This window comes from Aspergillus fijiensis (genome assembly GCF_003184825.1).
Source record: "Aspergillus fijiensis CBS 313.89 unplaced genomic scaffold BO72scaffold_22, whole genome shotgun sequence".
Lineage (NCBI taxonomy): Eukaryota > Fungi > Ascomycota > Eurotiomycetes > Eurotiales > Aspergillaceae > Aspergillus > Aspergillus fijiensis.
The window spans coordinates 175388-200638 of record NW_024468998.1 but is presented as its reverse complement, the minus strand read 5'-3'; the positions used below and the strand labels follow the sequence as shown (position 1 = coordinate 200638).

Genomic DNA, 25251 nt, shown 5'->3' with positions numbered 1-25251 from the left:
GAGCGGGATTATCTCAAAAGGTGAAATCCACATGGTGTAATCCACATCGCACATGACCGAGCAGTACTGTACATGTACTTCGACAGCTGTAGCCGGTATTCTAAACGGTCATTTCAATACCAGTAATTGCCGCATGCGGGTGGTTGCGGCACGGATGGTTCAACCAAACAAGGAGGCTTGTCCAGTTGACCCGAAAATGGGTATGATCAGCCCCACTTGTTGACGGGTATGCTTCCCCGCATCTGGTCCAATACGTCCAACACCTCAAATATGAATAAGGTACTATCAAGCGTTGATATCTTTTGTTCGCGGACTATTTATCTTTTCTTCTAGTAGAGACTTTCGAGAGATTTGATAAGATTGAGGTCAAGGGTGACACTCACCCCGTGGCTTATCGTCTGCTGGACACTGCGCTGTCAGCTTATCGGGGTATGTACGATATCTTATCAGCAAGGGGCTCTCTCTCTCTCCTTGGCGGCCGTGCACGGCTTGTTCATGCAATGCAGATAAGCCTAATCCCCGAAACGAGGGGCAAGATGCATCTCTCCCCCAAAATTCCCTTATAAATAATGCAAAGCCCCCTCTCCTCGCCGCCACTGTCTATTTTCTTTGCGCCTAATAGCCCCTCTCCCTACCTTATACACGACACTCACCCGCAACCACCAAAATGTACGACCCGAAAATCGGGGACCCCCTCTCCGCCCTCGACACCCCGTCGATGATCGTCGACTTGGACTTAATGGAGTCCAACATCCACAAACTCTTCTCCACCCTCCTCCCGACAGGCCGCAATATCCGACCCCACCTGAAAACCACCAAAAGCGCCGCTCTCGCCCGGAAACTCGTCGCCGCCGGCGCCAAGGGCTGCTGCGTGGCCAAAGTGTCCGAAGCGGAAGCGATCACCGCCGCCGGCTTCGACGACATCCTGATCACGTGCGAGATCATCGGGGCCCCCAAGGTGCAGCGGCTGGTGGAGCTGGTGAAAAAGCACCCGGGGATCCGGATCGTGGTGGACAGCGCGGTCGGGGCGACGGCCATCGATGCGGCGCTCGGAAAAGCGAACGTCAACACACCTCTGGCGGTGCTGATCGATCTGGATGTCGGGCTGCACCGCACGGGAGTGGCGGATACGGCTGCTGCATTGGAACTGGGGAGGCATATCGTCGACAACCTCCAGAATCTGAAGTTGATCGGGGTGCAGGGGTATGAGGGCCACTTGCAGCATTTGCACAGTCGGGAGGAGCGGAAGAGGGAGTGTCTGGCCTCGATGGCGATCTTGACTGGCACGGCGGAGGCGCTGCGCAAGGACGGACACAAGATTGAGGTGGTCACGACGGGGGGCACGGGCACCGCGGAGTTCTGTGCCTCTGTGCCTGGGGTGACGGAGCTGCAGCCGGGGTCGTTTATCTTCATGGATACAGATTACCGCAATGCCGTGGGCGGGTTCTATGCGAATAGTCTGACGATCTTGTCGACGGTAATCAGTCGGCAGGGGGAGCGGCAGGTCACTATTGATGCGGGGTTGAAGTCGTTGACGACCGATAGTGGGCTAGCGGAGTGTAAGGATGCGAAGTACGCCCATCTGAATCTCGGGGATGAGCATGGGGCTTTGAGTTGGGAGGCGGGTACCACCGATTTGCAGACTGGCGATCGGGTGGAGATGGTCCCCAGTCATATTGATCCGACGATCAATCTGCATGACTTTTACTATGCGCATCGCAATGGGGTGATTGAAGAGATCTGGTCGGTGGACTCGAGGGGCAGGGTCCAGTAGATGGGAATTCTCTTTCAAGGGCTCTTCGCACAATTCCGAAGATCATAATGCGGCAACGAATGCCATTCAATGTGTACACCCCTTTCACAATCTATTTTAATCAAAGGCTTCTGGCCTAGCTTGCGGCCGCGGCAGTACTGAAGTAGTGTAACAGCCTACCTAACACGGTATTGATCCTAACCTCTACGGCAATGACGCCCTCAGCTTCGAACGACCGTCCCCTTAACGGGGATATCCCTGTTCGACTCTTCTACCCCGTATCGTTACCCATTAATTCAGGCCCTCCGCACCCTCAACCTTACCGGCAGCGGCGCTTTGACCCAAACCGCGTATGTCTCCTGATCATCCCACAGACCGAGATTTCCCTCCACCTGCAGATCGAAACAATCCAACAGTTTCCCCAGGATGATTACAATCTCCATACGGGCCAGGCTTTGTCCGATACAATCCCGCGGGCCCTGGAGAAATGGCCGCGTCGCGCGTCGACGGTCCTTCTCGAATCTACCTTCCGGCCGCAGCCAGCGCTCGAGGTGGAAGGTCGTAGGGTCGGCGTAGTTGTGCGGGGAGACGTTGGCGGCCCATTGCATGTAGGAGACGACCGTCTAGATTGCAACATGAGTTAGTCTTGGGGTTAATGGCTTATCGCAATGCAGATGTCTCTGAAGGTTAGGGAACGGATTAGGGCTACCTACCCCCTCCGGGAAGAAGTCGCCCGCAATGGTATGGCCACCCTCGGGAACAAGACGGGTCAACCCGAGCGGCACGGGCGACGTGAGTCGGATACCCTCCTTGATGGCAGCGTCGAGGATAGGCAGCTTCAGCAGCGTCCGGACGTTCATTTGATCCGCCGATGCGAACGCACCGCGCACTTCGCTTGTCACGCGATCCAACACGGTCGGGTTCTGCAGCAGGTGGAACGGAATGCCCGTGATGGCCGTCTGCAGCGTATGACTTCTCGCGACAATAAGAGTAGCGGCGTTGACCACCATCTCGCCTTCCGACAGCTCGTGCCGGGATTGCTGCACGAGGTGGGCTAGGAAATCTGGTCTCTGCACGGTCGCGCCGGGCTGTGCGTCCTTGCCCTGCAGTTGCTGTAACCGACGTTGCACTTTCTCGCGGGTCGTGGCTTGGTGCTGCGCCATCAGGGCGCCAGCGGACTTGGGCAGCCGCTTGATGAGATAGTGGAACAGCCAGGGGTAGAAGCGGCAGGAGGCGAGCTGGACTTTGGCCTTGAGCGAGAAGACTAGTTGGCCTACCCATTCGTGGTACCGCTGATGCTCGAGGCAGCCGAAGTCTTCGCCAAAGCTGAGAGCGCAGATGATGTCAAGGGTGCAGAAGCTGATCCAGTTCTGGAGCTCAATTGTGGCGTCTTCAGCCTGGGATTGAAGCTGCGTGATCATCTTGTCAACATATTCAATTACGAGGGGCTTTTGAGACGTTAGGGCTTGGGTGCTGAACGCAGACGCGTAGGCCTTGCGAAGTCCCGTGTGGTCCACATCTGTGGCTTTGAGAATGCTGATCGGTTGGCCTGGTCGTGGCGGCGGCTGGCAGATGGGGTCTTTGGGGAGCGATTTGAAGTCCTCACCGGAGGGTCGACGCTGGTAGATATCCTTGACGCTCTCGGGGTTGATGAAAGAAACCTCTTTGGGCGCCACGCGGACAGTTTCGCCATAGACCTCGTGGAAGCGCTTGATTTTGTGTGCCACTTGGCCGTTCCGGAAGGCTAACATATACGGTACTCGGGTCAGTGCCCAGAGAAGAGGTCCATTGTAGCGAGAGAGAGGATGAAGGTATAGTCGCCTGACGCCGAAAAGCACATGAAGCTTGGTGGCTCGATCAGACAGGGCTCAAGTGAAACTAAGCCGGTGTGGGTGAAAGAGTCCTTGCCAGAAGTACGGACATGAAAGTAGCAACAAAGGCCGAAGGAAATGCCATGATTAGAAAGCCTCACAGCCGGAAATGAGAGACACTGGGATACGAGGACAGGAAAAGAACAGTGATAGCGCATACGGTCCCCACGATTATATGTTTCTCCTGACCGTAGCGCGGGCGACTTAATCTCTATCCGGGTACGCTGGATGATGTTTTCAAGCAGGTGAGATCTTAGTCTCAGCTGAGATGTCAAGCATAATAGTAAAAGTTGGGTCACCCAGTCTGGCTTAAGCAGGCAGGTCTTTGTGGTAAGAACCAGTGTCATTCGGCTCGAGATGGCGCCAAGCTAGTGTCAGTGTTGGCTATCTACGCATAAGCAATAGATGCGCTATTTTGCCGATCTATGCAAAGGTGGCGCCCGGTCGACCCACCTTGTTTCTTCGTTTATTCTAACAGAGCTTAGTGTCCGGACTTCAATGGCGACAATCTTGAGAGAGCGATTCGAGCAAATGAATCCTGACCGCTTGTCAAGATCTTTCTAGTGAGTGGTCTTGTTGGCTGAGATAGCGCTGGCAGGTGACACTGTATCGCAGTCACATCTAGTGGATTAGATAGCCCTACCTGTCACATTTCACTAATGGCTGGAAATCCAGGGATCCGCAGTCTCACAGACTAGGAAAAGCGTTGGTATAGGAAAATATGCTAGTGGTAGTCACAGGAGCTATTAAGAACAGAGCATATGGGATCCAGCCACGAATAAACGTAGCACCTTGCACATTGAATTGGGTATGGTGTTAGATAGCCTAACGTCGCTGCACGGTAACATGATGTCAATACCGACTCAATGCAATCAGAAACGCCATCTAAAGTCTTTCTCTATGCCCCCTTAGCAATGGGCTACATGTCTAAATGTCAAGTTCAAGGAAAACCAACACAACAGAAAGCGATAGACAATCAAGTAGGGTCACAAATAAGAGCCAGTTTTGACTCCGACTTCCCGCCTGATGATCTAGCGACTAAATCACAATGCCTTCCAATCCTTAACCCTTAGTCCTCCGTCTCTGTCCCCGTCCCTTGGTAAGCCACACCACACCATACAAGAGCACGATATTCGAGCAGCAGAACCCCAGAAAGGCCGCCCAATTCCACCACCGCTGGTCGTACCCATACTCCAGGGTTGACAGATACTCGTCTCCAACCGTGTACGGACAATATCCACAGTCCGCGGTCGCATTGGGGTTAACCAGGTAGCCCGGGTTGTGATCCAGATACAGCTGTCCCCCGCTGCTGGGACCCACATACTGGCCGCAGGACAGACCAGGAGGAGGCTCAAAGCGAACGAGTTCCGCAGAGCCACAGTCTACAGGGACATCATGCAGGACGACCCCGACGGTAGCGCCGAAGAAGTAGCGCATGGGGTCGACCCAGAACAGCCAGGGACGGTAGAAGTCGTTCATGTAGGCGTGGGGGGTGAGGACGCCGGAGCAGACCATGAGGACGACCCAGACGAGGGAGTTGGCGTAGCCGGCCAGGGTGGGGTCGGGGAAGCAGGCGGCCAGCAGCTGGGAGTAGCCGACACTGAACAGGGCGAGGAGCAGCCAGGTGAAGTAGTAGAGGCCGGCGACGGCGGAGACGCCCGCGGGGAACCCCACCGTCCAGTAGGTCCCCAGAAACACCACTGTGTAGATCCCCAGCTGCCAGGGGATCTCGACGGCGACGAGCGCGGTCACCAGCGCCCGCCAGTCGTAGATGCCGTTCTGCTCGCGCGCGCTGAAGATCGCCCATTTGCGGAACCACATGTCCTGCAGGTCGGCGCTCGTGGTGGGGATGATCCACGACAGCAGCAGGACCGCGATCATCTGGTTCTGCAGGCCCTGCAGGCTGGATCCGGCTTGGAAGAAGCTGAAGGCGATGAAGAGGGAGACGAACAGGCTTTTCGCCGTCTTGCTGAACAGGTACATCCCGTCGCGCCAGACGGAGAGCCAGTGGCGCTGAGTTACGGTCACGGTTTGCGACCAGAGTGATAGGGCGTATGCTGTTTGGGAGGAAGAGGGGGTTCGAGGATACGGTGGCTCGGTGGTGGTGGGAGTGGCGTTCAATCGAACGAGGGTCGCGTCGAGGGCGCTGCGTTCCGGAGACTCGCGCCAGATGGCGGGCCAGTCCTTCGAGCCCTCCCCCTTGGAGGTCACAGTCGACAGGATAAACTCCGCGGGGTTCGCCTTGCTATCGATCGTGGCGCCGTATCGTCCGAAATACTCGACGACTTGGGACGAGTTCTCGCCGGTCTTGCCAAAGTAAACGGTCTGGCCTCCCGGCGCCAGGAGCAGGACATGGTCGAACATCTCGAAGAGAACCCCGGACGGCTGGTGGATGGTGCAGACAATGGGAATCCCTTCGGCAGCGATCCGCTGCAGGAACTGCACGAGCGCAAAGGCCGCTTGACTGTCCAAGCCCGAAGTGGGCTCGTCGAGAAACAGGAGCGAGCTGGGGCGCGCCGCCAGCTCCACCCCGATTGTGACGCGCTTCCGTTCCTCAACGCTGAGCTGCCCATCTCCGGGCTCGCCAATGAGCGCATCGGCAAGCTCTTCCAGGTCCAGCAAGTGGATGATGTGCTCAACGTAAGCCAACTTATCCTCCTCCGCGACATCAGCGGGCTGGCGCAGACGCGCGGAGAACTGCAGAGCTTCCCGCACCGTGGCATTGGGTTCGTGCACATCTTGCTGCATTACGAATCCGCAAGACCGGGCAAAGGACGGGTCCAGGGGCGCTCCACCGAGACGCATAGCCCCCGTGATCCGACCGGTGTTCTTGCGTTGGGCGAGGGTGTCCAGCAACGTTGTCTTCCCGGCGCCGGAAGCCCCCATTAGGGCTGTCAACTGCCCCGGGCGAGCATACCCGCTCACATCGCGGAGCAACTGTCTTTCCTTCCTGGCCACTGGAACAAAGTAGCTGACCTCCTGGAAGGTGAATGTGCGGGCTGCCTCTCTCGAATGGCCAGTCTCGACTTTCTCCAGTGCATGGGATGCGGGGGGTCCGGTGACCGACTGTGTGGCGGACGAGGACCCCGAGGAGGAGGTGGCCGGGGACTTGGGCTGGTTTTCCTCATCGCGTTGCTTGGACCGTTTGAAGATCCGACCGTGAGATCCTCCCGACTCGCGCGTCATGATGGTGAGTCCAATGCATCCCAGTACCACATAGAGGAACCACATGACCAGGATGATGCCGAAGTTGCGCCACAGGTGGCTACGCGTGTAGCCAAAGTGATCCGCCAGATACACTGAGCCAGAGACTGATTGATGTCCCATGGTACTCCCGGTGATACTGCAGGTCTGGTACTGCAACTGGGTGTAGTTCGACCCGGACGGAACCATGTCGCTGTCGGCACAAGTCAGGGTGATTCCATCCAACTCATTGGCCAGCAATGCTTCCAGCGCGTATGGCGACGGCGAGGCGCGGCGCAGCCATGAACCCCATCGTCGCTGGGTAGGCCGGGTCGGACCGAACCCCGAATACAGGAGACCAACAGGGATCGCGCTGCCGGCCATCATCAGGGTCAGCGAGATGTTGGGGACCCAGGCGCCGAGCATGCGGAACAGGCTTTGAACAGCCGCATAATGAGTGAAGACAAGCAGGACAAAGATCCAGAAAGTGGACGCTGTCTGTTGAAGGCCGATCTCGAAGTAATACAGACAGGCAAACAGGAGACACTGAATGAAGGCGATCGGAATATCGGCAAGGGTCTGGGCGATGACGAACGCGCCTGGATGGATAAACCCATATTGGACCTGTTTCAACAGGATGTTACGCGATTTGACCGTGGAGACGGCCTCCGTCAGGGCATTGAGATAGAAATAGATCAGGGAGAAGAACAAGGCGCTGCTCTTCTCGTACGTGCCGGTGACGTCCTTCGGAGCCTTGTAGTACGCCGGGCCGTTGATCACCGCGTTGAGGGCGACAAAGGCAACCAGGGTGAGAAACGTCCACTTGTCGCCCCACAGCAGCTGGTAATACCGACGCATGGCAACCCGGATTTGCTTGGCCAGCGTGCTTGGCGCGATCGCCTGCTGTGGCACCCACGACGAACGGATTTGGTGCACATTGTCCCGGAAGGCTTGGACCCGCTGGCCATCGCGGGCCATTTCCGCCTGATACCGGACAATATCCTCTTGTAACTGACGATACTCCGCGCTGTCCCGGAATGCGGCGGCGAGGCCATCGGGATCGGTGGGCACCGGTCCCGCCGCATTCTTTCGAATAAGACGCTCTGCAGGGGAGGTGACGGCGGTCAGGAAATCCGGGGTGGTCTGGCGATCGCGGCACTCGAAGCCCAGTCTCAGGAAGTAGTCTTTGGCTTGCTCGGCTCGGCCGCAGAAGATCAGCCGGCCGTCGTACAGCACGGTAACCCGATCGAAACATTCATAGATGGTCTCAGACACTTGATACATGGATACGGCGTTACTCATCCCAGATTCTGCTGAGAGGTAGGTGATAAGCTGCACAAACTCTGTGGCGGAGGAACTGTCCAGGCCGCGGGTGGGATTGTCCCAGGCGGCAAAGGTAGGGTTGACCGATAGGGCTTCGATCAAAGTCACACGCTTGCGCTCTCCGCCAGAAACCCCTCTCACGAAGGCATCGCCCACAATCGTGTTGGCAGTGTGAGACAGTCCGACAGCCTTCAATGAAGCCTCGCTCATTTCGTGGGCAAACTCGGAGTCCGACCGAGTTTCGTTTGCCGGCTTGCGCAGCTGGAAGGCAAAGCCCATGGTGTTTTTAACGGACAGAGTGGGGAAATGAAAGTCTTCCTCACTGGCATAGACGGTTTCCGATCGGTAACGACGTGCCATCTCCTCTTTGGAGAGAGTAGCATACTGCAGCTGGCCTTGAACTTTAACGAACGAACCGTGGCTGTTGGCGAGGGTCTTCAGCAGGGTAGTGCACCCGGCGCCCGGCCGTCCCAGCACGAGCATCGACTCCCCAGGAAAGATCACCCCACTGACATCGCGAATGAGCTTTCTCGTTGGTGTAGATTGCTTGCCGGTCGCATGTGCAATGGCTTTGACGGGCCATTGCACAACCTTGGTCACCAGCGCTGGCAAAGTCATGATTCCGTTGACCCCGCTGGCAACCCCCAAGACCGTGAGGTCTTTGAATACCACGCCAAGCGCTCGACCATCCTTGCGATAGATAGGAGATACCGCGGTGGGCTCGCCTCCGGTGACTGGTTTCTCCTTTTGGGCACATCAGTGACATGTGGCTTTTGGTCTTTTGGTTGAGGGAACCGCATTTCAAAACCAACACTTACCATAAATCGCTGGGCCGGGTCAGGCCTGATGCTTGTTTAACTGAGCTTCGCTAACGAGATAGCTAAATAGTAAGACCGAAGATACGGATAGAATTAACAGGCTGCAATATAGACCAAGGTCCATGATGAGCTCAGGATCAATTTATAGAGGCTCTGTAATTCTACTGGGTTGAGGTTGAGATACGGCAGACTCATGGCAACGATGACAAATATGGCACGGAAACCTGCTACTGGCTACAGGCTACATGGAGGCGATGACATGTCATGGAGAGGTACAATCTTCATGACGAGCTCGGTAGACAAGTGAAGGTCGGTTGCTAATGAGCCGAAAATACTCGGATAGAAAGCATGGCTCCGATTTGTGGAGGGTTGCTACAAACCCCTGGTGTGGAGATCAATCGTGCCGAGATCTCTCGGGTATTACCCAAAAGGGCAATGATCCAGCGCATTGAACGTGGACCGTCTTGGAGGTGACCCCCCCCGTCCATCCATTTGTCAGTACAGAAAGTCGGCGCGATTCGACCCTGTGGCATCTCCATTCAGCCAATAAGACATATAATTGATGCCCGAAATGCTGGTGGAGAGAAAATCATTCCCCTCGGCAATCTGTTCGAGTGAGGGCGTTCCCATGCCAGGAATATAGCTTAACGGTTCGTCGAGAGGATCCAACAATTCTCCTGTTGGTGCCGGGAGGTAAACCTCACTTTGAATACCATGCGATCAATATAAGTCTCTGGGGCGGGTTTGAGTAAAAGGCAATCACTTACTTCAGCCAGGGGAAATTGTCCGCCATGTTCTCCTCCAGATTTGCCTCGCGGGTCGAGAGCGACAGGGCATCCTTGGCACTTTTCATGATGTCCATGCTCAGCGCCTTGCCGGTGATTGGTCCATTATGTTCCATCTGGTCCAGGCACTGGATACCACGTTCCACGGACTCGAAGATCATCCGCGCATGTTCCACGGTAACGGACGAATCCAACACATTGTACAAGAGAGTCACGCAGGCGGAGACGATGTAGTTGGCCACGGATGCATCATTGCGAATGCACGTGGCTCTCTCCATGATAGCACTACTTGCGATCGCAATGATCTCCTTGGCGGAATGAATTGACAAGTCGATGGATTCTTGCAGGTCCTCCTGCGTAGGCGAACCCGCCCCCGATGTCCCATCCGGGCTGTGGCAGAAGCTCGCGTACACCAGAGCAGGTCTACGGATCATCATTTTGATCAGGTGAAAGGCCATCCCCAGATGGGTACACTGGATCTCCTGCCACGCTTCGCCAGTGGGTCGATTGCGATCGGAGAATTGCAGATACGGAGGCAGGCTGTGTTCGATTTGTTGAAGGGCAGCGTCGCACTCCAGAATCGTAGCATCGACCCTGCGACGGTCGTATAGTGCCTGGAGATTTGCCAGTGAGAAGATCCCGCTGGACACCTTTTCGATAAGCTGCCCGATCCGTGCCATTGACCTCAAATAGGCGCATTGCGTTGTGGGACCCTCCGAGTCACCCATATGGCCACCTTCCAGGAGCGTTCGGGGCACGTCCTCGGGAAACGCAGCGTCAATGTGGGTGTCGAGAAAACATGAGGGCCGACCGGTGAAGAAGGCACAGACCCGCTCGTAAAAGTAGACGACCCAGAATGTGATGCGCAGCCTATGCATGACCGGGGCCAGTCCGTTGACAACCTGGCTGCGGTTGAGACCTAGGGCCAACACGCTTCGAGCGGCATGACCTAGATAGAGATAGGCATCGTTGGGCCTCATCCCATGCAATGCATACATAGCCTGTTTTCAATTCAAGTCAGTCGTTCATTGCCCTCGTCATCTGCTGACCCTTCCAATGTGGATCGAGACGTGTATGCGAAAGCCATGCCTACCTTAAGAAGTATCAAATGAATCCCTTTGATGCAAGGCTCCTGGAATAGCATGCTATAGTCGTTCGACTGCGCCCAGAAGTAGTCCGCCCATCGATCTAGCGTCTCCCCACTGTGACTGTTCTCGCGGGCCATTGTCCGAGCTCCCAGAGCGAGAACCATGTAGACTAGATCCCTGGAGCTGACTTCGCGTCCGGGAGCCGGGGGGGCCCACAGCTTTTCCCACAGGCGAACGATGATAGACCGTTCGAGAATGGGTAAATGCGGGTGAATGACATCAAAGTAAGCGGCGATGAACCGGCGACCCAGCTCCTGCGATAGAAATGATTCAGTCGAGCCCCCCGACGAGCGAAGCCCGCCCGATCCGGCGGCGAACATGAACCGCTCCAGGCCCCATTCCCCGAGCCCGGTCGGCACTGCTGTCTTGGGCTGGTCCAAGAGCCGACCGTGGGACTGGCGCTTCATACGCTGGTGGATGCGCTGGATAAAGCAGAAATGTGAAGAAGGTCCTAATATTACACAGATCGTCAGACTTTCGGCGCCTAGTTTCTCGTCAAGCACACATGTGGGTTACTTTTAATGTAAACCCTGGGAAATACCATAGAATTGAAAGGAGCCTGTCTGGCTGTTGGTGACTCCGATTCCCGCGCGGAGTTCTAGTTGCTGCCGATACTCCTCGGGACTGTATCGAGCTGGATCTCCCCCATGACTGACGTTTGTAAGCCTGCGCCCGTCACTGTCGCTGCTGAGGATGAAGCTTGGGGTTGTGGCTTCTGCCACCGCGGGTGCCGGGGGGCCTTTCCGTGCTGTAGGTCTCTTTGGCGGCCGCCCTCGAACGCGTGGCTTCTCACGATACTTGCAGGGCAGGCGGTGCTGCCAGCATCGGAGGCAAGGATTCTCTCCGTTGCATTTGACCTTCTTGGAGCGGCAAGACTCGCAGGCACGTTCGATACGCATGCCCTTGGACGGTTCTCGGTCTGTGGGGCAATTTAGCTGAACGTCCGGGGGGGCCCAAAGTGATCAACGTCATTACATGATTCGGAATCAGCCATTTTGGGTCTGCTCGCAAAAACGAGCAGATTACATCGGCGAGGTTGTAACTGAGAAGGATGGATACTTTTAAGTTCATTATCAGTTACCAACATCACAGTCACGTGAAGCCATCTCAGGTATCCCAGGATCCGATTATTCGCCCAACCTGTGAGATCCGTTTACTGAACCACATGCCTAGCCCTTTCCTCTACTTCTCTGGCCTGCTGGTTCTTAATTATATCAGTACTTCGCCAAGCTCTGGGACCTGGTTTTCTTTTTCTTTCTTTCTTTGCCTACGGATGTGTGACCAATCATTAAATTAGTCAGCCGTCTGACCTACCAATCGGATTTTCCGGGTGCTGGGGTCTCCAAGAAGTCTCCAAGGCCGCTAGGAAAGACGTGCGCTGGAGGGTGGAGAGCCCAAACACCTCCAATCATCTCCACCTCACTCGATATAGATATTTGACTGTGCGCTGGTCGGGCGCAATGAAAATCATGTATGTCTTGCAAGCTGTTGCAGTCATGGAATGCAAATCATAGGTTCCAATTTAAGTTTCGACTGCCGCCATTCCCCCCTTCGGAATGTTCTTCCGCCTTCCCAAGAGTAGTGACGAAACAAACACGCGCACGCGATAATGATGCCTGCAACCTAAACAACTAAGGCAGGGTGAGTCATTTTTCGGACCTCAGTGGTCAAGTATCACTGACTTTGTAAGTCAAGCTGAACTGCAACCAAATCCCGAAGCCTGCCGAGTTTCTCGTAAACTGCCTTGCAAAACTTCCAATCTTCCAAGTTGTTCAATTAGCAAGCGGGATCGCACACCTCTGTCTCCACTGAAATTACCAGTCATGCCTGCTCTTAGGAGAAGCAAACGCTTCAAGAACTCTGAAAATGAGATATCCCGCCCTCTAGGAACGCCCGATATATTCCTTGTCCCCGAAATCGTGGAAGCTATTCTTCTGCGTCTGGACATGCACACATTGCTGATCTCAGCTCGGGTCTGTGCTACATGGAATGCTCTCATCAAAAGCTCTCGCAGAATCCAGCAGGCCCTGTTCTACGTTCCCATCGACACAGACACCAGAAAGTCCCGTCGCAAAACAAGGAAGAACCCTCTGGTGATGGACAAGATATGGTTCGAATTCATCTTTGTAGGACTCAACTCGCGTCGGAGACATGGTGCGTGGCACTGCCCCTCTATTGCATCGGAGAAGAGAGAAAGGGCATACTTGCGCCCCGAGGCAAGCTGGCGGCGGATGCTCCTTCAGCAACCTCCCACCTCGATCGTCCGCTTCTGGAACCCCGAGTGCCTTTGGGGTCCCTATTGGCATATTCTGCCCAAAGATCAGATGGTCAAAACTGGGGCCGAGTGGACACCGGACGGAGACTATCTCCGCATGGAGAACGTCGCATATGAGGTCGACACAGGAGCGATCTCGGCAGGGCCCCTGCCTTTCCTATGCTGGGCAGATGCCGAGGCCCTGAGAAAGGTCATGCGCAAGTCCAAGCGACGCAAGCAGGTACGCCGCGATCGTACTCTCAAGCGCTATCTTCGGAGGTTCGACCTCACCATCAACACGGAATGCCCAGAGTTTTGGCCCATTGTCTGGATTGAAGACCATCCGGTACCGGTAAGAGATTTTCGTCAGTTTTGTGAAACAAGGGATGTCAAGCTGTTGATAGCCGATCCACGTTAAATGGAGACTATGATCCCGTTCGACTTTTAGCTTATTCTGCTTCTGCGATGATTGATCCATCTGTGTTTGTCTAAACCTGGGTATGCTTGTTATATCTCGAGACGAGTGTTCTGAGTCATATTTCGCAAAGAAAGCATTGCTATATTCCACCACCTCTCTCTTCTTACATTCCTTTGTTGTAAAGCTCGAGTCGGGAAGGAGCCCTACCCGCTGAGATCTGTCTGATCCCTGTCCAACATCCCCATGGGGCAGCTGAGTGGCTGGCTCGTGGCTGGCGTAACGACGTCAACGCTGAAGTCAAACAAGCTCGGACTAGTATTGCGACTGGAGCGGAATTAGCGATGATCTACCCGGGGACGAGGGTATGATACCGACGCTCGATTGCCGACTTCCGCACCGATCTAAGCAGTAAAGGTTGCGTATAAGAATAGGTTCAAAGCTGGACATAGGATGAGAGGATCCTACGTTTATTCAACAAAAACATACAACAGAAGGGATTCGCTGGTGGTCACCCACCCAACTACTAACCTCCCGGCGTGTGGCTTAAGTACGGCTGAGCGGACGGGAAGCCCTGTTTTCCACACCCTGTGGTCGTATGTGCTTGACTCCAGAGGTGAAGGCGTACAAGACTAATGAGGCTGTTTACCTTGAGGTGAATCTACTATGTCAATCCCTTGTGCTATATGCAGGACTGCGAGTCATCTGGCCGTAAATGTTCGTGTTGATCGTAATAGCGGAGGAAGAAACCCGATCCGGAAGCCGTCGCGCCCGTGGTTCGGTTGCTTGGCGTAGATCATGGAGCAACAGAACTATACGAGCAATGGGGTAATGTGTGTATAAAGAACCATGATCAGTCCTTGTCGCCTAATCCGCCCTCTCTGCAATTTATCCAGTCAATGGCAAGGATACCTTCCATACCAGGTAAAATGATCTCACAAGCCTTTCTCTTCAGTATCACTCTCACCATCCTCCTCACCACCCTCCCCACCGAATCTACAGCCCAAGCAGGCACCAAACTCCCGCCTTGCACCAACGCCCAAATCCTGCAAGGCGACAAAGCCACCCTAGCCCACTGCGAGTGCGTCAAGGGCGACCAAAAATGCAGCACGCAGTGTCCCGTGGGCCCTGCCCACGTCGGATCGCCATGCCCCACCAACCTCCTCACGCAACTCCACCTCAACGATTGCGCGCACCACTGCCAGGCGGACACGAACCACGTCTGCTCCTCCTGCGGGGTGTGGTTCCACTCGCTCTGCACGTGTCTGCGGACGGGCACCTGCGTGCAGCAGTACACAAACCCGGCGCCCGGCGCGGCCTACTGGATGAAGACACCGGGTGGGGACCTAGCGACCGTCACGGTCCCCGTCGCGGATATCCTCGCGCTGGAGGCCGAGCACCCCAAGCTGGCCGCGGAAGGGTGGGATTTCGGGCAGTCGTCGGCGCTGGCGGTCTCGAACCCCGCGACGCAGGCCCTGGTCGTCAATTCCGTGCACTCCATCACTCACAACCAGATCCACATGCACCTGTGTCCGCTGAACCGCGACATGCAGAGGCTGCTGACGCGCCTCGTCACGCCGAAGACCCCCCTCTCTCAATTCAACAGCCGCCAGCCGGTGCGGCTGACGCCGCAGTTTGGTGGTGCGCTCATGTACTGTCAGGCGGCGCAGGGCAAGAATCAGCCGATTTCCGGGAAGATCATGTCTGACAATATCAAGGCGGTGCGGGATGACAAGAGCCTTTGCGACTATGAGGTTGGGGCGGCGGTGATGAGGGACTCGAATGGCATTACCTGGGGTTGTGTCACTGCCGATCGTCTTAGTACGGAGTATCAACGCTTCTGCGCTTGAGTTTGGATTGGATGGAGGACTCTTTTGAGATAGGCCAGTTGCCGAGGGGTCAATAGACCCTTTATCAAGGTTGTGTTTCGCTAAAATTAGATGCTTTGGAAATTAGCAAGTATTGAGCTTTACTGCAACAAAAAGGCAATTTTTGTTTTTTTTTTCTCGTTTTTTTGAGGAAGAACTCTTCTATCGCGATACACTTTTCACATTCTATATCGCGCGACAGGACTGGCATATGTTGTGGCATGGTGTGAAGTCTGGATGCCTCTTTGTGGCAGTGCTTATATATTTCCCCGCCCCTGTAGCGAACCACGAGTCCTCTCCCACCATACCTGGCACCCTCAGGCACAATGAATCAGAAGGTTGAGATGGATTACCATACAAATAAATGAGCTTAGTGAGTACAGAAAGACTGACTAGCTCGCCACTGAAGAAAAAAAGAAAACAAGAATGCGCTGAAGCCAGAGTAATGCGGTTGAGGAGGTCACGGAGATGATGGGCAAGGTAAGGCTGTAGGAGGAACCCGGGATTGAATGAGATATATTATGGCTTAGTATTTCCGGATGGTGATGGCTGCGAGGTGATATCCCCGTGGAGCTGGTATAGGTGGTGTGCATCTCCAGAGTCACTTCTCTAATTTACAGCATGACTACTGAATGCTTGAGAGGACACCACGAATGGTAGGAGTGGAAGTAGGGATACAAATTTGATATTAATTATTAATTATGAGAACGAGTGACCAAGATGAGAAAAGTTGAAGCAGGCGTGTCATGTAATAGCCACGCCAAACGCCTTGTTCCAAGACAATATTCCTCAGGGACCTGCGGCAGGGGCAGCAGGACCGGCAGGGGCAGCGGCACCCTTCGTGTCAGCCAATGGCACCCTGTAACTGCAGATGCAGCGACTGCACAGTTCCAAACATTAGTATCTCAAACCTAGCGAGATCTACCCATCGAGCGGGTCCAGAGAGAGGGTGGAAAGGAAGGTCTTACAGGTCCTCCGTCCCACCGCATTGCCCACTAAGGGCATTGGCGTTGAGACACTATAGTAAGCGCATCAGCATATGCTTGTGAACAGGACATAGACGCGAGGCAGAGAAATTTCCACAAGACATACCTGGGTGTTACATGTCGCGTCGTTGCAGAAGAGTCGTTTGTCCAACTGATTGGCACCAGCGTTGAGGGAGGAGGCGGTGGCTGCAGCGCACAGCAGAGCGAAGGTGACAATGGAGGAGAACTGCATGATGAAGGTGGAGGTATGAGTGTGTTGCTGGTGATGAACTGTCTTCTGGAGAGCAGTGGAAGAATCGAAGGCTTGGAGTGTGATGAGATGATTTGTGTAGAGAGACACCTCGAGGGTGATGCAGTGGGATTTTATACTTCGGGTAGCCCCTTACCACCCCCAGCGCACACGGTGGTGTCACTAAGATCAACATCCATTGTTTGCCTTTTGCTTTTCATACAGTACCTAACTGCGGTGATCAAGCTCTATTACTTCAAAGCTTCACGCCACATTCCATAGTGTAGGAATACAACCATGTGATCTTCAATTCATGGTTCCCAACTCAGGGACCATCAAAGAGTGTGACTACTATGTGAGTTCTAGTAATACAAAACTGCACCCAGATCGGGTGGAAGCTTCAATCAAAGTCCTGTCATCGATGATCAGCAATTTGAACTAATAGTTACTGCAAGAATCTGAAGGGGGAAAATATGATGATGCTGCAGACATGGCTCCCGTACAATCCTACATGTCATACCCCTGGGCGATCCCTAACAGCAGACAGTGACATCTGTCATATGAGGCAGGACCCACAGGCAGCGTGCATACCTCCTGAAATTGTTAAGATATACTCTAATAAAATATGTCACAACAATGATCGGCATGATATACGAACCAACAATCTGACTTCTTCTTCGAACCTTTCACATCACCGTGGTAGACCCAAACTGATACATCACACACGTCTCCGAATAGATTTCACAGCACAGGTAATACATCTGCAGGTAGAGCGACAGCCGGCGACGACCGGAATCCTCCAAGATCTGCACCAAGTCCTCCAGGCATCGTACCGTACAGTTGTGTTCGTACTCTGCCAGCAGTCGCAGCTGCTTCTGTACGTCTCCGTCAGCCTGCAGGCTTTGCGGCGACGAGAACTCCGGAAAGTCGACTGAGTTGAGGTTTGCGGCGCGGCGGTCGCGCTCGATGCTACCCAGGTCATTCCACAGCCTGCCTTCCACCGAGATCTGCCGCCACAGCTTCTCGGCCAGGTACTTTTCTCGGGCAGTGGGGAAGACATCCCCCTTTTCTTCGGACCCAAGCTTACACACCAGGGACTTGGAGACCACTGCACTCTTAACGTCGTGCACGGCAGAGGTGTGTAGCCAGGTGAAAAAGCTCTGGCCGCTCGTCACAGGGGTGGTGGCAGACTCGCGGCTGTCTGGATGTTTCTGATCATGACCGTTTGTGGTATTGATGCTGAGCGATCTATGCGCTTTGGCTTGCTGTATGGCAGCAATCGTCGCCATTTTGACTTCTTGTCGCAGATCGCGTCGATCAGCAGGACTTGGCTTGGCCGTGGCGAGGTTCGCAACCAGAACAAAGCGGAACCAGATAGCCAGGTTGTGCTGGACATTGCTGAGTACACTTCTGGACTTCCCATTCGTTTCAAGGGTAGGTCTAGCGTGAGAAGAGTGATCTTGGCAAAGACCATTTGTGCCATGGCACAGCGGCTCTATGTACTCGGCTATGGTCTCAGAGGCCGAGTCAGGCAGAGCCACCAGATCCCTTTCCATCAAGTCATCCTCCTGGAAAATCCCAACGGAAAGTTCGACCATACTGTAAACGATGCGCATGCTCAACAGATACTCAGGGCGGCAATTATTGGCCAACGTCCAAAAGCAGGCAGCGAACTTGATGTATTTCTCGCCAAGAGCGTGGCCGGTGGAGAATACATCCAAGCTCTTCAGCTTATAGCTGAACAGGAGAGCTTCGACGACGGACGCCTCAACCACCCACTGTGGCGTTTTCATCTGTGACGGCAATCGCGCGAAGAATTCAGTCATTTTGCGAACCGTGGTAGCCGGAATGTCAACGAGCAGAGATGGTAGTGCGGCCGCTTTCTTGCTAGGGGTCTCAGTGTCCCCAGCCGTCACGGCTGCCATGATGTACGAGTCTGACACCGTTGGAATGGCATACAAGGTTTTGTCTAGCCAAAGCTGATCGTCTGTCGAGCAGCGTTTGTCTCTGGACAGGATAAACTCAATGCCTCGCCTGACGGCATCATTGAGCTCGCTGGAGATCCTCTCAGTCAAACTAAAAGATGTCACGCTCTTCAGCACGAGAAGACCATAGGCCGTCTCTTCCGCAGAGCCTGCGCTGCCCCAGGACCCGTCCTGATTCTGAGTGCGGAGCGTTCGGATCACAGTCTGGAACAACGTGATCGGGATTTGGAATTTCATCAGATCATCGGGCAAGGCAGCTAGGTCGCCGGCACTCCAGCGCTGCAGGTAAGACATCAGGGCTTCGCACATCAGCATTGTCGGGTAAAACGATGAGATGTTCTAGAAGACCTTCGGTTAATCATAACTCGGATTTCCGCATCTCAACCAGTTGTGTGACGTACCCATTTATCACGAGGCATCCGATCGCACTTGAACCATTCTTCGCACAGGTAGCGAACACACTTCTCAATCTGAGGCTGGTAGCGGTCATCGGTGGAAAGCAGCACCAGAGCGATGAGGACGTTGGCATTGGTGCTGATGCTCTTGTGCGTCTCGTATGAGTATGTTGCAAAATGAGTTTCACGTTCAAATCGATCGACCAATACTTGCGGTGTGTAGTGCTTTCCTTGGAGCATCAGAGCGACCAAGGCCTTAGCGGTGTCATCGGCATCAGGGCATGCTTTGGGGACTATTGGCAGGCAGAGACATTAGCAAAGGGCACTGCGGCGACAATCTACCCTCGATCCAGGAGGTCACTCTACCGAAGCCTACGAGACCATGTTGTTTGATTTCTGCTTCAATCGGCTCGCCAGTCCGCTGTAGATCAGCGGCGGGCGCAATACCGTTGCGCAGCAGATTTGTGGTCACCTTGGTTGAATCAGTATCTTGTTCTATCAGCACTCATGATTGTGGGCGAGAAGCGACATACCCACGCCCACTCAAACACCGTGGTCGGATACCCAGCTGCCACTAGCCCCGATCCCAGACCCACGCCGTTGGAGATCGCGCGCCGTATATAATCCTCGGCCTCGTTATCCCATACGGGGCTATACATCAGATATGCAGATGTCGCAGATGGGGAGCCCAGCATGCTGCCCAGGACTTTGTGCTGGGCTAGCCCACCGAAGTCGATCTTTCCGACCAGAGCTTCCAACGAGTGCAAAAGGGAGGACTGTGGACCGCTGAAGATGAGATCCAGATCAATCTTGGACAGTTTCTTTGCCTGCAGCTTGACGAGGTTCGTCCGGTTGAAGTCAAAAGTGTGGCCCTCTGCCTCCAGCAGGTCCAGCATGGCCGGGAGTCGCAGTTCGAAGCTCACGGGTAGAATGCATGTGACTGTCAGCTCGTTGAGATCTTGCAAAGCCGTATCGAGAAACCGTTTTGCTTTGAGGATCCGTGAGTTGAGCTCCTGCGCATCGACCTCCCCTGGATCCGCCGCGTGCCTTTGCAGGGCCAGGAGAGCCGCCAAAGTGTTGGCAATGGTATCTAATCTGGCGATAGAACTACCCCAAGAACCATCAAGCTCTTGGAGCTGCAGAAGAGTCGAAAAGGCTTCCGGAAACGCCCAGGATGTTGCGCCTCCCTCGTTCGGCTTTCTGACAAGTGAGACCCATGCAGTGTCGTAGATGTTGCCGGACATTGTACCGAGTCCATAGGTGGGATGATGCGAGTTTTCAAAACTCTCGTATAGGCATTGGTTCTTCGTCTCGATGAATGTGACCACAGAATTGTCACGCATCGTGTCAGATAGATGCCTCGAGGAGGTATTGATGAAAAGGAAAACCGAAAGGTAGGTGGCCGACTAATGCTGGCGAAGGAGATGCAGTGCCCTAGCCACAGCTTAAATGTATTGGATGTTTATGCGAATCGAGGACATGATATAGCTATAGAGCATCAATCTAGCAGGGCTGACAGAGTAACCCAGCTATGGCTCAATTGGGCTCAAAATTACCTGCCCAGCGCAACACGTAGCCGCCAGAGCTTCGAGGGCACCAAAGAGGGTCTGACCGGCAAATACTTTCTGTTCTGGGAACCATCTTGTCGATGAATATGATTCCTCAGACTAGCATCAATTGCATTGCATCTCAGAAATTGGACTGTCCTGAACAAAGGTTCAGTAGAACAGGCAAGGTTTCCTATCGATCCACAGAGAGAAGATGAATTCACGAGGATAGTGCGACAAGACCGACTCCAGATGGCTTGCAGCTATTGTGACGCAGTCTACCGGTACTATATTATGCCTGTGACCAGGATAAATGTGTCGGAGACAGCGGCCCACATTTGGACCCTTGGCTGGATTGTGGCCGATGTCGATCTTCCGAATCCGGCAATGCGGAGACTTTCCAGGGGGTCCCATGTCACATCGAGCCCTAATTAACATACATTCATGCAGAATCTGACACCTCAAAACTCACCCCCTTACTTGTAGTCGGCAGTCATTGGCACTACCTACCTAGTGCATTGTGAGACACCTTATCCTGCTAATAGCTCTCCCGTCTGTGCCTTATCCTTGACAGCTTGAAGAGGTGGAGTGCTCGTTGCTTCTGTACCACCGCCACTCCCCCAATATACCTCAAGCTGAGACCAAATGTAATATAAAAATCTGCATTCTCTCCCTGTCTTCTCATCAACAGGCAAAGGATAGATTCAGTCGCGATGCTTGAGATCTTGACCCCTACTAGGGAGCACGTGGCTTTGGGTGGCACGATCCTGACACTCGTTGCTTTCATTCTGCGCAGTATATATCGCCTGTTTTTCGACCCGCTGCATCATATTCCCGGCCCAAAGCTAGCTGCGATCTCCCATCTGTATGAATTTTACTACGATGTCATCCGCGAGGGCATGTTCGTGTGGGAAATCGAAAGGATGCACCAAAGATATGGTAAGGTGAATCTCCTTTGCGTGGGAAGCATCGGCTTTTTCACCCGGCGTGCACGGCCCCTCTCTTCCTAACACAACAGCGTCGTCATGATAGGACCCATCGTGCGAATCAATCCCCGCGAGGTGCACATCAAGGATCCCTCTTTCTACGACGAGATCTATGCTCCGGCCACGGGGATGCGGGACAAGGATCCCAAGTCCGTCCACATCTTCAGTGCCCCAGGCGCGATGGTCTCCACCGTGGGACATCACACGCATCGCATGCGCCGACGGATCCTCACCTCGTTCTTCTCGCGACGGGCGATCGAGGGGATCGAGCTGACGATCCAGGCGTCGCTCCAACAATTCCTTAACGCCCTCGCCATTGCCCATAGAGAGGGGAGAGTGCTCGACTTGATCGACCGACTGCAGGGGCTGACCGGCGACCTCATCACGCAGTATGCATACGGCACCAGCTACGAGCTCCAGGCGGAGGAGAACATTGGCAAGGGAATCGTCAAGGTGGTTCAGGAGGGGACCGACCAGATCCACCTGCAGCGGTTCTTCCCCTTGATGGGCACTCTTCTACGCTTGATTCCCTCGTGGTTCATGGCGCGGGTCTTTCCCGCCCGAGCCCGGGTCTATGATCTGTTGGAGGGGGTGCGAGAACAGTCTCTGGCCGCGCTGGAATCGAGAAGCACCGTCCAGGAGCCCGGCGGTGCCGCCAAAGCGATCACCATGTTTCATGCTCTCACTGATCCTGAGGTTCCACCGGAAGAACGCACGCTGCAGCGCCTCGAGGATGAGGGATTGGTGCTGTTTGCCGCTGGCACCGAGACGACGGCGACGACGCTCTCTGTGGCCATCTTCCATATTCTGAATGATCCAGCGGTCTTGAGCAAACTCCGCACGGAACTCAAGCAGATCATGCCCACTCCGCACCATCCGGTCACATGGCGCCAGCTGGAGAAGCTGCCATACTTGGTACGTACTGTCCCTTTTATGATCGGACTCTGGCTACTCCTTCTGGCCCACTTGGGAAGAAAGACCCCTTTCTGATTGAATTGACTGTTTTATGTGGTGCAGACAGCAGTTATTCATGAAGCTCTCCGCTTTTCCGGAATTGTGATGCGGCAACAGAGGATCTCGCCGATAGAGGTACTGAGGTATAAGGACTGCGTCATTCCACCAGGGGTAAGACGTACCTAACCCATTTTGCTACCTCTTGACCACTGGCTCATGCAAGCAACATAGACACCTGTCAGCACGATCGCATACTTCGTGCACAGAGATCCCTCCCTATTCCCCGATCCGGAGAGATTTCACCCGGAACGATGGATCCTCGCCGCGGAGCGGAAAGAAGGTCTTTTACGCTATCTGGTGACATTTGGCAGGGGCAATCGGGCCTGTCTAGGGATGAAGTATGTTTATCTACTCCCTCTCGGGTGTCTCTCATTAGCGGCTAACCTTCCCCCTCCGTGGCACGACAGCCTAGCCTACGCGGAACTGTACAATGTCTTGGCTACGGTGATTCGTCGATTTGATCTGGAACTCTACGAGACTACGAGGGAGGATGTCCGCTTTGTGCGGGACAAATTGCTACCGCGGGGCAGTGATGGGCCATGGCGTGTGCGAGTCAAGGTGGCTGGGATTGTTGAAGAATAGGTGGTTTTCTACTCACTTAGTATGGGCGCAGTCTACTCTACAGTGCATTGAAAATAGTGGGTGGTCGAGGAGGGGCCATCGAGGCATTGTACTTGGATCGTAAGTTGTAGATCGAGAGTAGCTGGGTAACGTCACGAGTAGATGTTCTAGCTATGGGGCTCACCTCCACGGTGGAAAGACTTTTAGTGGGTAAGAAGAAGGGACAACGATGCTGTTTCATACCGCGGAAATGCATTTCGCGAAGTCTACACCGACTAGCCTTGTGCGCAACTCTGCAGGCATCACCCACCCACACCTGCGTCAGTCATGCTGAAGTTACAGACGGGTCACATCGTTGCCCGTGCTATCTTGAGACGGCGGGTTAAAAACCTGACGGACAAAACACCCCTGGCCAGCCCGCCTCTCCCCCTTGCGTCAGAATCCATTGGGTTTGAGGATTTTATAAGTGGGTTCAGCACTCACACCACCCGCATAGTTTTACCCTCAACCTCTACCCCGTCCCACACTTCAGCGCCAACCCGAGCACAATGGGTCAAACGGCCTCAGCACCGCGACCAGGAACACAGCTCCAAGTGATCGGAGCAGGGCTACCTCGCACAGGGACCGCCTCATTCAGCGCAGCGTTAAGCATTCTCCTCGACGGCCCCGTCTACCACGGCGGCACGCAACTCACCCGCGGGACACCGGGCGAGCTGAAAGCCTGGATCCGGATCCTCCGCTGCTGGCTATCTGGCGGGGAGCAGCAGCGGGGGGAATGTCAACGCCTGCTCCAGCACCAGCTCGACGGCTACGCGGCCATCACCGACGCCCCGGGATGCCAGCTCCTCCCCGAGCTGATGGCGCTCTACCCGGACGCCAAGGTCATCTGCACGGTGCGCGACCCGGTTTCCTGGGAGAAGAGCATGGCGCAGGTGCACAGCTTCACGCGCCTGGGATGTCTCAAGCTCCTCCTCCTCCCACTGCCGGGCATGCGACACTTCGTGGACTTCACCTGGCTGCTGCGCCGGCAGTGGTGCCGGCTTTATGCGGACAATCAGAGCCTGACCTCCGTCCAGCAAGTCAGCGGCACGCTGATCCACCGTGGCATCTACGAGCGGCATATCGCCTGGATCGAAGCGAACGTCCCCGCCGACCGCGTGGTGTTCGTCGACGTGCGCGACGGGTGGGAGCCGCTGTGTCGCGCGCTGGGGAAGGAGATTCCTCCGGATATTCCCTTCCCGCGGATCAACGATGCGGATGCGATTGCGCGCACCGGGCGTGAGTACATCCGTCGCGCGATGGTGCGGTGGGTTGGAATTCTGGGTGTTGCTGGCACGGCGGTTCTTCTGGTCCGGCGATGGAGGGGTTGAATGTGTTTTACGAGGGAGGAGAGCTTGATGGTGAGGGCGGGATAGCGGTGAGGACTGTAATTTGATATACGATAGACCGAATCAAGGTCCATTAAGCAGGTCAAATTGCACTGGGTGGCAGGCCGATAAATGTCCTTGTACTCTGAGTGTGGTCTGAGCCTGAACACGCTCTGTGCACTAGAGACCATCGTCAAAACATGACTCATTCAGCCTTAAGAAATAGATCAACCCGGCCATCCCCGTCTACGGACCGGCTTCTGTATCCTGTGCCTGCTCTATTCGGTCTCAAAAGTCAAGGCGCCGTACCAGCCTGCCGTGCTGTACATCAAGCACTCTGTTGGGGTGAGGTAGTCGACCGCTTAGGCCTTCGGCAGTGTCCTCGCCCCTACGCTTAAGGATGTTCAGCAGCTACAGGTCAGTCCGGTTTGAGAAGATAGTATGAATCTCGAAAGGCAATTCACGCTTTCTGAGTTCCTCGCCGGAGATCTTGTTTTATGTTGATGTGTCGGCCTGCAGTTTCAGGATGTCCTCGCGCATCCAGAAGATTGTACCGGGGAGGTCCGCTACCATAACGCAGCCACGGCGGGGAGTGGATTAGCTCTGGCTACAAATTCTACACTTCGAGCAAGGGAGCGAAACCAATGCCTGGTGTCTTCCCGATTGCATGAGTCTGGCGGCTATGAAAAACCAGCCTCGCAGTCTTGTCTAGGCCGATCCCGATGTATTTTCAACCAGGCGGACACGGCCAGGGTGTCACGCC

The 25251-nt window shown here is 54.7% G+C and overlaps 10 protein-coding genes across 10 annotated transcripts; 5 read left to right on the top strand and 5 right to left on the bottom strand.

Moving 5' to 3' along the window:
* Positions 1-583: 583 nt before the first annotated feature.
* BO72DRAFT_447912 (DSD1 family PLP-dependent enzyme) lies at positions 584-1880 on the top strand. Its single transcript, XM_040944665.1, has one exon. It carries the CDS (start codon positions 668-670, stop codon positions 1772-1774), a length of 1107 nt encoding a protein of 368 aa, XP_040801445.1. The 5' UTR covers positions 584-667; the 3' UTR covers positions 1775-1880.
* Positions 1881-2049: 169 nt separating this feature from the next.
* BO72DRAFT_458680 (cytochrome P450) lies at positions 2050-3709 on the bottom strand (the record flags this gene model as incomplete). The annotated part of the gene is made up of 3 exons (XM_040946387.1): positions 2050-2376; positions 2467-3574; positions 3675-3709. The coding sequence occupies 3 exons, from the start codon at positions 3707-3709 to the stop codon at positions 2050-2052; spliced, it is 1470 nt and encodes a 489-aa protein (XP_040801444.1).
* Positions 3710-4686: 977 nt separating this feature from the next.
* BO72DRAFT_458679 (ABC transporter-like protein) lies at positions 4687-8748 on the bottom strand (the record flags this gene model as incomplete). The annotated part of the gene is made up of 1 exon (XM_040946385.1): positions 4687-8748. The coding sequence occupies one exon, from the start codon at positions 8746-8748 to the stop codon at positions 4687-4689; it is 4062 nt and encodes a 1353-aa protein (XP_040801443.1).
* Positions 8749-9711: 963 nt separating this feature from the next.
* BO72DRAFT_377699 (Zn(II)2Cys6 transcription factor) lies at positions 9712-11780 on the bottom strand (the record flags this gene model as incomplete). Its single annotated transcript, XM_040941273.1, has 3 exons — positions 9712-10734; positions 10827-11332; positions 11423-11780. The coding sequence occupies 3 exons, from the start codon at positions 11778-11780 to the stop codon at positions 9712-9714; spliced, it is 1887 nt and encodes a 628-aa protein (XP_040801442.1).
* Positions 11781-12303: 523 nt separating this feature from the next.
* On the top strand, positions 12304-13649 carry BO72DRAFT_105645 (uncharacterized protein). The gene has a single exon (XM_040938903.1). The coding sequence runs from the start codon at positions 12705-12707 to the stop codon at positions 13551-13553; it is 849 nt and encodes a 282-aa protein (XP_040801441.1). The 5' UTR covers positions 12304-12704; the 3' UTR covers positions 13554-13649.
* Positions 13650-14479: 830 nt separating this feature from the next.
* BO72DRAFT_509265 (uncharacterized protein) lies at positions 14480-15400 on the top strand (the record flags this gene model as incomplete). Its single annotated transcript, XM_040949322.1, has 1 exon — positions 14480-15400. The coding sequence occupies one exon, from the start codon at positions 14480-14482 to the stop codon at positions 15398-15400; it is 921 nt and encodes a 306-aa protein (XP_040801440.1).
* A 696-nt stretch (positions 15401-16096) lies between these two features.
* BO72DRAFT_447911 (uncharacterized protein) lies at positions 16097-16722 on the bottom strand. Its single transcript, XM_040944664.1, has 3 exons — positions 16511-16722; positions 16387-16436; positions 16097-16298 (listed from the first exon to the last, which is right to left on the bottom strand). The coding sequence occupies exons 1-3, from the start codon at positions 16634-16636 to the stop codon at positions 16208-16210; spliced, it is 267 nt and encodes an 88-aa protein (XP_040801439.1). The 5' UTR covers positions 16637-16722; the 3' UTR covers positions 16097-16207.
* A 580-nt stretch (positions 16723-17302) lies between these two features.
* On the bottom strand, positions 17303-20356 carry BO72DRAFT_403761 (terpene synthase family protein; the record flags this gene model as incomplete). Its single annotated transcript, XM_040942242.1, has 4 exons — positions 17303-18957; positions 19020-19306; positions 19380-19485; positions 19547-20356. The coding sequence occupies 4 exons, from the start codon at positions 20354-20356 to the stop codon at positions 17320-17322; spliced, it is 2841 nt and encodes a 946-aa protein (XP_040801438.1). The 3' UTR covers positions 17303-17319.
* An 876-nt stretch (positions 20357-21232) lies between these two features.
* Positions 21233-23142, top strand: BO72DRAFT_428671 (putative cytochrome P450 oxygenase; the record flags this gene model as incomplete). Its single annotated transcript, XM_040943039.1, has 5 exons — positions 21233-21499; positions 21593-22461; positions 22564-22671; positions 22732-22898; positions 22968-23142. Exons 1-5 carry the CDS (start codon positions 21274-21276, stop codon positions 23140-23142), a joined length of 1545 nt encoding a protein of 514 aa, XP_040801437.1. The 5' UTR covers positions 21233-21273.
* Positions 23143-23642: 500 nt separating this feature from the next.
* Positions 23643-24526, top strand: BO72DRAFT_428667 (sulfotransferase family protein). Its single transcript, XM_040943038.1, has one exon. It carries the CDS (start codon positions 23670-23672, stop codon positions 24489-24491), a length of 822 nt encoding a protein of 273 aa, XP_040801436.1. The 5' UTR covers positions 23643-23669; the 3' UTR covers positions 24492-24526.
* The last annotated feature ends 725 nt before the right edge of the window (positions 24527-25251 follow it).